Source organism: Notothenia coriiceps, unplaced genomic scaffold (genome assembly GCF_000735185.1).
Source record: "Notothenia coriiceps isolate Sejong01 unplaced genomic scaffold, NC01 NC01_scaffold00037244, whole genome shotgun sequence".
In the NCBI taxonomy this organism is placed as follows: domain Eukaryota; kingdom Metazoa; phylum Chordata; class Actinopteri; order Perciformes; family Nototheniidae; genus Notothenia; species Notothenia coriiceps.
In genome coordinates, this window is record NW_011369945.1 from 21,641,627 (window position 1) to 21,654,467 (window position 12,841).

The 12,841-nt window shown below is 39.8% G+C and overlaps 1 protein-coding gene across 1 annotated transcript in view; it reads left to right on the forward strand.

The window, feature by feature from the left end:
- ccnb3 (cyclin B3) overlaps window positions 1–8,856 on the forward strand; it is a 9,421-nt gene extending 565 nt beyond the window's left edge. The window contains exons 2-5 of the mRNA XM_010794371.1: window positions 687–842; window positions 1,932–2,081; window positions 8,501–8,631; window positions 8,723–8,856. Of these exons, the coding sequence (XP_010792673.1) occupies window positions 687–842; window positions 1,932–2,081; window positions 8,501–8,631; window positions 8,723–8,792 (507 nt within the window). The 3' untranslated portion in view covers window positions 8,793–8,856. The remainder of the gene's footprint in view (window positions 1–686; window positions 843–1,931; window positions 2,082–8,500; window positions 8,632–8,722) is intronic.
- The last annotated feature ends 3,985 nt before the right edge of the window (window positions 8,857–12,841 follow it).

The following is a 12,841-nucleotide window of genomic DNA, read 5'->3' on the forward strand; positions in this document are numbered from 1 at the left end:
ATTTAACCAGTACAAGTTCCTTCAAAATAAGAGTCCCGATCTTATTACTATCAAAATAAAAGTGCAAAACGAAAACTTTACCATAGGCAAATATTGGCATATTTATAATCACTTCTCTAAAAGGTAACTCATTTTAAATATAGTTAGACATATTAAAGGTAATTTACAATAATAATATTAATATTAGTAATAAGCTTTATATTTGTATAGCACCTATTACAAGAATTGTAGCCAAACTGGCTTCACAGCAGTTCAATAGACAGATTAGTATAACATGACAGGATGAAAGCAATGTAGAGGAGCAGCTACATTTCAACACATATATCCACGGAGGTTAATACATGAAGACTTGTGACTCGGACTTGACTTGGACTCTTCTTAGGTGACTCGGACTCAAACACAGGTAATGATGACTCGACTCGGACTCGACTTCGACTCTCCCTTGGTGACTCGGACTCGGACTCGAAGACTGGTAACTTGAGAGTGACTTTGACTCGTGAATCGGTGACTTGACTACAACACTGCTCACGGGTAAGTAAAAGTGGCATCGAAGATGAAATGCCGTTTAAGTCGAGAAAGTCGAACAGACCTTTACCGCAGAATTTACCACAGGACTTTAAATATCCCAAATACAATGAAGGAGAGAGTTTGCACGTGTTAAATGTTTCATTCTGACCGTCCTGCAGGAGCGCAGTCCGCCGTGTGTCGACGACTTCCTCTACATTTGCGATGACGCGTACAAGAGGGAGGAGCTTATCGCCATGGAGGCCAAGATCCTGCAGGCGCTCTCCTTCGACATCAACATCCCCATCCCGTACCGCTTCCTCAGACGCTATGCCAAGGTGTGTGTGCGGTTTCTGTCTCTTCCAACACCTTGCAGACACCTAAGTGCACTTCCTCAAAAGCCATAGATTCATTACATTGTGTGTGTGTGTGTGTGTGTGTGTGTGTGTGTGTGCGTGTGTGTGTGTGTGCGTGCGTGTGTGTGCGTGCCTGTGTGTGTGTGTGTGTGTGTGTGTGTGTGTGTGTGTGTGTGTGTGTGTGTGTGTGTGTGTGTGATTATTCATTGACTTTGAAAATATCAAATAATGCAAATAATAATTTGAACTTTTTAACTGTTGAATTATACGTTCAGGGTAATCAACTGAAAAACCAATATAAATTATACATTCATGTCTACATTTAAATAAATAATATCAAAATAATAAATACCAATAAACAAGATCATCAAACATGTTGCAGTGCACTGTCACAACCTGAAAACTCCTTAACATATAGCCAACATTTTGGTAAAACATATTCAACATATCCCACTCAGTTAAACATTAAAGGCTGGCCCACCGTATGGTCCAGAAGTAACAGGAAATAAATGTTGAACTACAATTTAAGACCAAATAAAAATGTCTTGGCCACCATGGCATCTCTTAAAGATGTTTTGCTAGAAACACCAGCCTGTTTTCAGAGATGAGCGCAGGCAGGTGACAATATTGCCACCTGTACTGAAGGCTAGGATCTCCATTATTTGGGTCAATAATTGATATCACGATTATTAAAAACAAATATCCATTTACTTTGAAAACATAAATGTATTGGAGAAAAAATGTTGAACAGTATGTTTTTAACAGTTGACTACCCTGAACTTTAAGTATAATTCAACTGAGAAACCCAAAACAATTTTTTTATTTAAAATAATAATAATAAAATAATCTTTTTATTTCGATTACGTTGTTTTCCTAATCGTTGCAAGCCATAATCGTAATCGTGATTAAAATAGGATTAATTGAGCAGCCCTAGTGTGAGGTCTCCCTTCACTAACTGAGTGTGTGTTCTCTCTGCAGTGTGTTGAGGTCTCCCTTCACTAACTGAGTGTGTGTTCTCTCTGCAGTGTGTTTAGGTCCCCCCTCAGTAACCTGTGTGTGTTCTCTCTGCAGTGTGTGAGCGCGGGGATGGACACGCTGACCCTGGCGCGGTTCTTCTGTGAGATGAGTCTGATGGAGATGGATCTGGTGGAGGAGCGCGGCTCCCTGCTCGCCTCCGCCTGCCTGCTGCTGGCGCTCATCTCCAAGGACCTGGGAGGATGGGTAGGTTCATTAAAACACTTTAAATTACATACTTCTTCTAATCTTTTCACTTCATCTGTTTGTCCCTCTTCAAACATGTCTTTATATCAGAATCAGAACACTTGTATTCGTCCCCACAGAGAGGAAAGGCCAAAGACAGATTAATGTGAACGAAGAAGCATGCATAACAAATATTAAAGATACAACAAATGTTATTTCAAAATACACATACTATGTTGGATTGTTTATTGATTTAGGGTCAACTTGGTTACAGATTTATAATTGGGATCTTTTTGTTTTTCATGTCAAAATAAGCATTAACAAACATGTCAGTGAACAAAGAACATTAAAATGGCTTCCTAAGTTGTTTATATTTTGCTTTTGTAGTTAAGTCGGTGTGGTAAGAGCACAAAAGGATATTTTACTTTTTAGTTCCTGTTCATTTATCGTTTAAAGGCTTTTTATATTTGCTCAAACCGAAATACTTCCTAATGCCGTTAAAAAGTTAACGTGCAACTTTTTGACTGCCTATATTCCTGCTTTGCAGAAAACAATCCTCTGTTCAATTTAAATGCAAATAGTTGTCCATGCAAATGTGAGTTGCAGCGGAGGACCAGATAATTTCATTTCCTTCCTGCGCTGACTCCAGGTTTAGAATCTGCTCTAATAAAGGAAACCTATTACGCACGTTCACACCGCAGTACTTTTCCCACAAAGGTTCATCAGAACTTAAAAGACAGATCGCGTTCACACCGGAATAAGTCCCTGAGGGAGGATTAGGCAAATGAAGCCGCTGATGTCACTTCTTCTTCTTCTTCTGCTTTGGGTCTACTGGCAGGCCGCAAACAACTTCACAGCGTATACTGCCGCCCGGAGTCCCCGGCCAGAAGTCCCCGGAGTTGGGGACTGCTGGGAGTCCCAGCAGCTTCTACTGAAGCCTTCACAGTAAATCGCCAGAACGCCGACACCTCCTCATCTTCACCGCTCCCATGTTTTATTTTGTGTTGGCATAAGTTAGTCTCTGCGTTTGTGCGCTGGGCTAATGCTAATAATGCTAATGCGAGGATAATAAAATGGCGGCTTCGCAAAACTTTTTGGGAGTTTTACGGGGCGTGGTTTGCATTCCACCCAGCCAATCAGAAATAGGAACCTTTTTACCCCCTTTTCAGTCCCTGCTCTCTAGCAGGGACTGAAAAGGGGGTAAAAAGGTTCTGATGAACACATTTGAGTTCCGGCTCTCTTGGTGTGAACGCGACATTTCGGAACTATATCGGAACTAGAGTGGGAAAAGAACGCGGCTAATGAAGAACTATCAACTACTAAGGATTAGGGGTGTAACGGTACACGTACCCGTACCGAAATTATTCGGTACGGGCCCTTCGGTTCGTTACACGTGTTGAGAACGTGCACAACTTCTTGGAAGTAATCTCAGGTGCTGCGTCGCAGCGTTCAGAGTAATTTGCTCACAATGTGTTCAACGCGTCATAGAGCGAGCAAGTCATTTCATTGGACGAGAGGCATACTNTACTGACCGCTTCTAAACTCATGCACGAGAATCGACGTCATCCATAGCAACGGCGCGTCACTCTTAGTTCACTCTTAGTGATTTATCCTTAGTATGAGTAGGTCTCAGCGGCTTTGTGAATAACTTTTAAGAAAAAACTCCTACGTAAAATGTTTTAGCGCGAGTTAGGAGCACTCCTAGCGGTAAGATAAAATGCTTTGTGAATACGGCCCCTGACCATTAAAGCATGGAAACATGTCACAGTAAAGGCGCAAAATACAAATATGAAACCAGAAAATTATCATAATGAGGCCTTTTTAAGATAAAGAAATCAAGCGAGATTCAGAATTACCATTGTGACTAAAGGCATCACACTTTTTTATACTAAAGGTTTGTTCAAGAATGTTTATAAAGTTGTCTCTTTTCCAATGGTGTAAATACTTTAAAGAAGTTGTATTTTTCTGTACAAAGATTAACGAGTTTAAACCCTGAATTGCCGTTATATACATCCTGAAGCTTTAGCTAATGTTGTGCGCTAAAACATAGTGGAGAGAAAAACGTACAAACAATATTTTAAAGGGGTCTTAAGTCGTTAGTTGTTTTTGTGCTGGATTCACCCCTTTTTGTTGGTTTTTCATCATTTATTTTCTTGCATTTTTCATTAAATCATGTCCCCCATCTGAGATACGTATACTCAGAAATGCTTTCAACTCAAATTCAGTTCATTCAATTTGATTTTGATTACAATTGATGCTGGACTGACAGGAGATGCTAGGGAGAGCTCTTTGAAAACACAATTGATTTCACAAGGGAATATCTGAACCAATTACTATTCAAAACCCATTTAGCAGAGATAAAATGTGTCAGTCACTGACACTGAATCAACTGATGTTGAACTCTTTAGTGTCCTATATGGTAAAAAGTTAAATGTTCAAGTCTAACATTTCTAGCAGGTGTTACAATTATTTGATTACTATTATGCTAATTTTCAGGTTCATATTTATATTTTGTGTCTCTACTGTGACATGTCTCCATGCTTTAATGTTCAATAACTGCTTCATTTTTCTCATACTGACTGTGCTGCAGCACCTCTTTTCACCCTCTGTCTGAAACCAGAGCCCAGTCTGCTCTGATTGGTTAGCTGGCTGTCTCTGTTTCTCTGTTTTGATTGGTCAACTGCTTATAAATGTCCCGCCCCTTAGAAGTGTGCTGGCGTCAGATATACGACTCCCTGTCGTCAAATTTGCAGTCTCTACCCCGACCTGCGGATATATTTTGGCAATGCCATACCTACTGTCTCCCCCTTTCAATGCTGGATCTCTAAAACATATTACGTACGCAAATGTGCGCATGTTATGCCAGGGATGCATTGATCCGATGAATGCCTTAAACTTACCATATTGGATATTAGCCAGTTTCAATGGGCTCCTTAATCCTGAGCAGTCTATTATGAGTCTTTATGACATCCTGTTACCTTACATTGAAAAGTAGTTTTTGGTTTTGGACCAAGTTTTTTGGACCAAGTTTTAAACTCCTCTGTTGCCTTGTGACCTTTAATCATAGAGAAATGTCCCGGCTCATGAACCTTGACTTTCCATCACTCAACACAGTTTTTCTGCATCTTGGAAGACAGGCAGGCGTTCTTTATCTTTACGCCGTTTAAGCCAGAATGTCCCAGATACGTCTCTGTATTTTATTTGTTGCAAAATAAAATGTGCATAAGTTTTATTTAAAATTCAGCAACTTGGCATTTCGGCTTGTATGATCGAGGTAAACTCTCTGTTGGGGTCGATGTTTTTTCGTTAAAGCCACATCACTGCTTCTTGTCCTTTTTTGAAATACTTTTGATTGCCTTGTGCGCGGTAAAGCAAAACATCGGGGAACAGTTCTTTGAGTCATTTACTGAGAAATGTTGTTACCCAACATCTGCCTGAGTCATATGTGTTACGAGGCTTTGCATAACTGTGTGGGTAATGTGTGTGTGTGTGTGTGTGTGTGTGTGTGTGTGTGTGTGTGTGTGTGTGTGTGTGTGTGTGTGTGTGTGTGTGTGTGTGTGTGTGTGTGTGTGTGTGTGTGTGTGTGTGTGTGTGTGTGTGTGATGTAAAGAGTGGGTGTTTGTTGTTCTTATGCAAGTTTCATAGTCATTGACGTTCTGAATGTGTTTTATCAGTCATCAGTGCGCAGGGTCTCCAGGCCAAGGACAGAACAGGTTCCAGCGACCCGTACGTCACCATCCAAGTTGGAAAGACCAAGAAGAGAACAAAGACCATCTACGGCAACCTGAACCCGGTCTGGGAGGAAAAATACAGCTTGTAAGTTTCACCTGGTTGTGAAGCTCAATAGGAGCTCTCAGAGGTCTGGCAATGAAGAAATGACAAAATCACTTTACAGCTGTCAGATCCTTTAACTTATAATGATAGGTCAGATGTTTTGATGGGGGTTGTATGAGGTACTTAAACATAGATTGTATACTGCCTACAGTACATAGCAATCGTCACACCCCAAGTTTTGGTGTGGAGTGGAAGTGCCAAACTGAAGCCATGAGCAATGTACTTTAGTGTACTGGGTGACAGATACACATACTATTACTGCAGAAAGCTGTAACAATCTTTAAAAAGTAGATACAAGCACCAACATGTTCACGTTATGTAAAACAATGGATTATTGCAAAAAACGTATATTATAACAATTTTTAAACTCCAACAGGAATTATAATTGTATTTCCGTATTTAAAAGACATAACATTGACACAGTATGATCCTACTGTATATTCAAATGTATTCACTGCAATGTAACAGTAAATTGGTTAAAAGGCAAATACAGTACACCATCTGAGCAACATTTTCTCTAATATGTCCTAGCATCAGTAGAAACATAATGCCCTCTTTATATATACTTACTCCTGGCACCTACAGCTACATAACACTTTACAAAAAATGAAATTTCTATTCTATAAATATAGAATATTTGTACTGCTTTATCTGGCCATCAGACAGCCCTTTCCGATGGCCAGTTAAAAAAACTTATTTCAACTTGTGAGTTGAAATGGCTTTTGCACTGAAATGTAGTGGTTACAATGCTGTATAAACAACATTTATGTGTAAGGCAAGGCAAGTTTATTTATATAACACCTTTCAACACAAGGCAATTCAAAGTGCTTTACAAAAATGAAAGACATTAAGAAAATGGCATTTAAAAACAGTCATTAAAAAGCAAAGATAATGAAATAAACGTTAAAAGAAAAAAAGTGTAAGGTCGACATCCCAAAACAAGAGGTTTTAGCCAAAACATCTAAAATATGTTTTCTCTTACAAATCATCAAATGTATGCTTACTAGGTAGTTACTACAGAATAATAGTCAGGCACCCATTTTTTAAGTATTTGTTCACATATGTTAATGTCACCCACCTGTCCTCTGTCTCCACAGCGAGTGCCACAACTCATCAGACCGTGTCAAGCTGCGAGTTTGGGACGAAGACGATGACATCAAGTCACGAGTAAAGCAGCGCCTGAAGAGAGAGTCTGACGACTTCTTGGGCCAGAGCATCATCGAGGTCCGAACTCTGAGCGGAGAGATGGACGTCTGGTACAACTTGGGTATGTAGCCGGGTCGTGGTTTGCATTCCGCCCAGCCAATCAGACATAGGAACCTTTTTCTCCCACAAAAGTACCTGCTCTCTAGCAGGGACGGAAAAGTGGGTAAAAAAGGTTCTCATTAACTAATTTTAGTTCCGGCTCTTTTTGGTGTGGAACGCGAACATTTCGGAACTATATCGGAGACTAGAGTGGGACAAAGTACTGCGGTAGTGAAGCAACTATCAACTAATAGGGATTATCCGACCGACATGGTGTTCGGTACAGTCTTTCTGTTATGGTATACGGTGTGACAACGTGTCACCAATACTTGGAAGTAGTTCTCAGTGCTGCGTCGCAGCGTAAATATAATTTGCTCACATTGTGTTCTGAGACGTCATACAACAACAAGTCATTCATTGTACCAGAGCTACATTAAGAGCAGTTCACAGGGATGGTACTAATCATAGTCAATAAATAAATTGGCGAACTGCCAACACAAATGTTGAGCTCTGAGTTCCTCCACTTGCAGAACGAATAGCAAGTCTCCGGTTCTGGTAACTATTGGTCTTCACATCAGTTGGAGATCAAGGGATGACGGAGAAAGGACGTGGCTGACCGAATCACGACAGTACACGTCGGCACTGTCATTTGGTTACGCACGACTAACACACACCACACGTACACACACTCATAGAACGGCACACACACACAAACCTGAATATCACCGGAACCAAAAGAAAAAAGACTGAAGTGCAAACCCAACTCCCGCTAGCATTTAAGCCTCCACCACTCGCAACAAGTTCAGACCGAGCCAAAGCTATTACAAACACCAAATATATTCTTATGTTGCCATGTTAGCAAAGCGCTACCTGGCTGTATCTGCTACCTCTGCCCCTAGCGAGAGGGTGTTCTCCACAGCAGGAGACATTGTTAGTTCCAGCAGATCTGCCCTTTCAGCAAGCAATGTGGACAAGTTCATTTTTCTTTAAAAAAACATGAAAATACAATGAAAAGCAAGTCATAATGTCAAACTGGCTGCTTAGGTAAAGTTAAAATACAGATTATTTCAGTTCATCAAAATGCTGCACCTTAATGTTTATGTTTATTATATTTTGTATTTATTTGAGTGAAGACATTATTCACAGTTTAATAATAATAATAAAAAAATTATATATATATTTTATGTTTTGTGATAATTTTTTCTGCTGTACCGAAAACGCACCGAACCGAACCGTGACCTAAAAACCGAGGTACGTACCGAACCGAAATGTTTGTGAACCGTTACACCCCTACTAAGGATATGTTTGTAGCTTTAATAATCCAACATGGCTACCTACTGACGTGTCTGTCGTCTCTGCAGTCTCCCATCCTGCAGTTCCACTCCGGGTATCAGACGTCAGACTTGGCGCCCGTCATCAGGAAACTGTACGAGATGCTTTTAGCTCCTGCGGACGATAAACTGAGAGCCATCCGGAACAAATACTCACACAAGTACGTTCAAGCAAACCAGCGCATGTGTAAAAAAGGTGATGACATGCTTTAAATTTCTGCGATCATTAATCCATTCTTTCTTTTTTCTCAGGGTGTTTTTCGAAGTTGCATCCTTACCTTTGGTCGACACCGACATCCTGGAGAATGCTTTATCTCAGTGAGACGTCGCCTACTACCAAAATAAAATCTTGCCAGTGAGTGAAAGTATTTTAAAAAAAAAAAAAAGAAGAAGAAAGTTCCCTCCAACGCTGTACATATTTGTTAATATGTTGAATATTTATATGTCATCTCGCCTATCTTATATTATATTTTAGATAAATTCCAGTTTCTGATGCATGTAGTCCTCCTGTGGGCATTTGTTAAGAAGGGTTGCCAGTGTCCGATGTTGAGGTTGTTAATAATGGCATTTTAAGCACTTAATTCCAGTTGTTTTGGCATTCATTTTATAGCTTTTTATAAGAAGACAGAACAAAAACAGCCATTTTTGTGTATCGTTTGAAAAGTTTTAAGATAATGGTAGGTTTGAGAGAATTCGAAACCTGCCTGCGTGTTTTTACAAGCGTTCCCACGTTGTTATACTTGGCAGGTATGTGTATTTCCACATGTTGTACAGTGTTTATCATGTTCATATCACTATGCTAATTATTATTTGTATAAGAGACGACCGGATGATGCTGTGCTATTTTTTTAAATGGCTGTCAATTCGCACTCTTAAAATAAAGACTTTTTTTTTTTATCTGTTTGATAAAACGGCTGGATTTTTCTTATTTATTTAAATCATTTCTTGTCTTGATGTAAGAGTGTCTTGAACATGTGATATTGGTGTGTGTGGCCACCAGAGGTCAACAATGCACCGTGTTCCTCACTGTGATTCATCTCCAAATTAACACTTGAAATATTTATACCATCGGATCATTTTCTCTTGTTATTCTACTGAAGCCGTGTTGGACTTTTGTTAATACTGTTACCTGATCCCCCTACTGTCCTGAAGCTTTATTCTTGACCTTTTTAAAAACAGAATAGTTGGAAGTAAAAGGGCCCATGTCATGCTTTTCCGGTTATTACCCGTCCCCTTGTGTGTTATGAAGGTTTCTATGGAAACTCCAACACAGAACGCCTCGTTGGAGATTTCTCATTTTCCATTGTTTACTTCCTGGGTTCTGTGACGTGTGAATACCCAGATCAACAACAAATGACCGGATTGGCCCAAATGGACCAATCTGTGGAGCACCTCCCACACCAGGACCCCTTGGCTAACTAACACGACCCATTGACTTGCATAGAGCTCCCTGAACGCTGGTAATAGACGAGTTGGGATGGCGGAGAAATGCTCTCCGCAGACCCATTCTTTCTCACAGCGTTATAAACCTTTTTTGTTTCTCAATATCAAGCCACACTTATTGTTTTTACTTTGGCTGTGAGTGTTTGTGTGTGCTCAGGATGAGTTTTGCTTGTTCTCGCTGTATCGCCGACCCGGAAACCTGTCCGCTCATCGCAGCAGCAACGAGCCTCGTAATGTCCCGACCAATCAGAGCACACTGGGCTCACAGGGAGGGGGGGGGGGCAGGAGCTCCAACAAGCCGTTTAGGACAGAGTGAATACACATACTATACAGAGATGCTGTATGAGAAACCAATGTGAGTTTGGAACAATGTCAATCTATTCTAGTAGACCTCAACAATGGAAATTTGATTAGTAGAAATGGCCATGACATGGGACCTTTAAAGAGTTTCAAGCTTTTGTATTATTAGTATTTTGTTTTCAACACCAAGATGTCTGCAAAATATATCTGTATTTAAAAAAAAAAAAAGAGAGAATTCTCAACTTTTAAGCTAACGAGTCAAAAGCTCAAATTTAGCATCGTTGTTTTTGTTTTTCAACTTGACCGTTTTGGTTCAGTCCCAGCGACGTTATAGCTGATTTATTAGTCTGCCTAAAAGCTGCAAACATATAACCATTGTGTGCATATTTATTACATTCTGTGATGACCTGAAATCCCCAACATAAATCATTTAGGTTTCATTTTGTCTTTTCTCCTTGTCCTTTATATTACATAATACTAGCAGGGGGGTGATACATTATTTTGCTCGTGTTATAAATTATGGATTGAAAGAAAGTGCATTTTTGTCAAACTTACTTTTGAGCGTAAGCCCTCTCTATTTCACGACTGTAGAGCCGCCATCTGGACTATAAATTACCACAAGTGCAGCTTTGATTGGCTCTAATGTCAGCAATTATCCCATGAAAGTCAACATGTCTCTGTTTCTGGTGTTTTATTAGGGGAGTGTGGTGTGACTGCAGGCAAAAATATCCGCAGTATAAGATCAGATTGGTGCTGGTTTCAGGTCAGTCTGCCACAAAGACACACATCAGAGTTCTGTGTCTTAATTGAGACAAACAAATAAAGCCTATAAATAATTAAGTGTGTGTGTCTGAGTCCAAAGACAGCCACAGGGAGGCTGATGGAGGAAGCAGACAGTTGTGTGTGTGTGTGTGTGTGTGTGTGTGTGTGTGTGTGTGTGTGTGTGTGTGTGTGTGTGTGTGTGTGTGTGTGTGTGTGTGTGTGTGTGTGTGTGAAACATCCCTATAAATAATGGACAGCGCACTCATGGAAGAAAAAGAAAAACACCCAAGCAAACAAATAGAAATAGACAGCGAGAAGAGGAGAGAAACAATAGATACATATTCCTGTTTGATCGGGCTGTCAGATCAGTCAGAGGAGATGAAACAGAAACAATGAAAAGTGACACACCAGACTCAAAGCTGGCATGTTTTGAAGCTTTGTAAACATTCAAACATTCAAAAAGACAGCGATGTTATCCATTATAATCATCTATTGCACTGTAAGTGGTGAGTGGTATAGGTTAAAGGCTAATAATAAATGACATACTTGCATACAACTTTATTTCGAAAACTAGGTCTCAACTTATTAGGAAAAGAAAGGCAAACATAAAAATAGCTACCCATAATGTGGCTAACCACTGGATTGTTACATTTTGGGCCCTTTGGACCTATTCAAACTGTTTTAAAGATGCTTAATATCCATCATAGTTGACTCCAACTCGGATTCAGCGGTGATGGAAACTAATTAAGAACATTTACTTAACCTTTAAGGTACTTTTCTATCCTACTCAACCACTAAGAGGGAAGTAATGTAGCCTACGTTCTACTCCATGACAGATGTAGGTACTTTCTTTACTCAAACCACCATTGACAAGCTTAAATCATAGAATACAGCTTCACATGAGAAGCTACGTTAAGGTTTAGGTGTTTTAAAGATGCTAAATATCCATCATAGTTGAGTCCAACTCCGATTCAGGATTTAGGATTAGGATTGTCTGCCCCGCCCCTGATTGTTTCCACCTGTGCCCACTTACGTCATGTATATATTGTCCTGTCTATTGTCACTTTTAAGCGCCCTCAACGACGGTCACTACTGTTGTTTGGCTCTCTATAACTTAGAACTCAGCCTCATTTTATCTGGAGTTATGGTTTCTTTTTCACCAGTGGTTTTTTACAGTTTCGTATCTGCTTATTAGTAGCGACCTTCACTACCGTCAAAGGAAATTTACGTAACTGTTTCGTTTAGGTTTTCTCTTTTAGAATTAGGTAAATCGAAAAAAAAAATAAAAACCGCTATTTTGTCACCACCGATCCTCTAAATTTTACTAGTAATACCTAACTTTAAAATACAGTTAATGAAGTTTTGTCGTAAGCAGGACGGTCGGGCAATAATTGACTCAGAGGGCTTATCTGTCGACGAAAATAAATAGTTCACACACAAGTAATTATAGACGATATCGAAAGTTCTCTACCTATATCAAAGTATTAGTAACCTTATACGGCTAGGTCTTGAATTTAGGTCGGCTATTTCCCTGAAAACGAATAGAGAAACAACCGAGATAAACTGGATAAAACCCCCCGTGTTTGTCATAAGTTTAATTCAGGGAGACTTTCAACACAATCCTTGGACCCTGGGAGTTAATCAAACCTCCTGAAGTTTACGTGTTGGGGTCTCTGTTTTTCCACTTCTTTTTTAATTGAAAGAATGAATTTGTTGTTTGTTTTAGTTGAGAAATCTCCTTATAGTTTAACTGGTTTTCTCTATCGCGAGAGTTACCTCCCTTTCCGTTTTGGTGACCTTAGAGAAACTTTCGTTACCGAAACCTAGATCGCAAGACCCTGCTACCTTGATCTTGCTTTGGCTGTT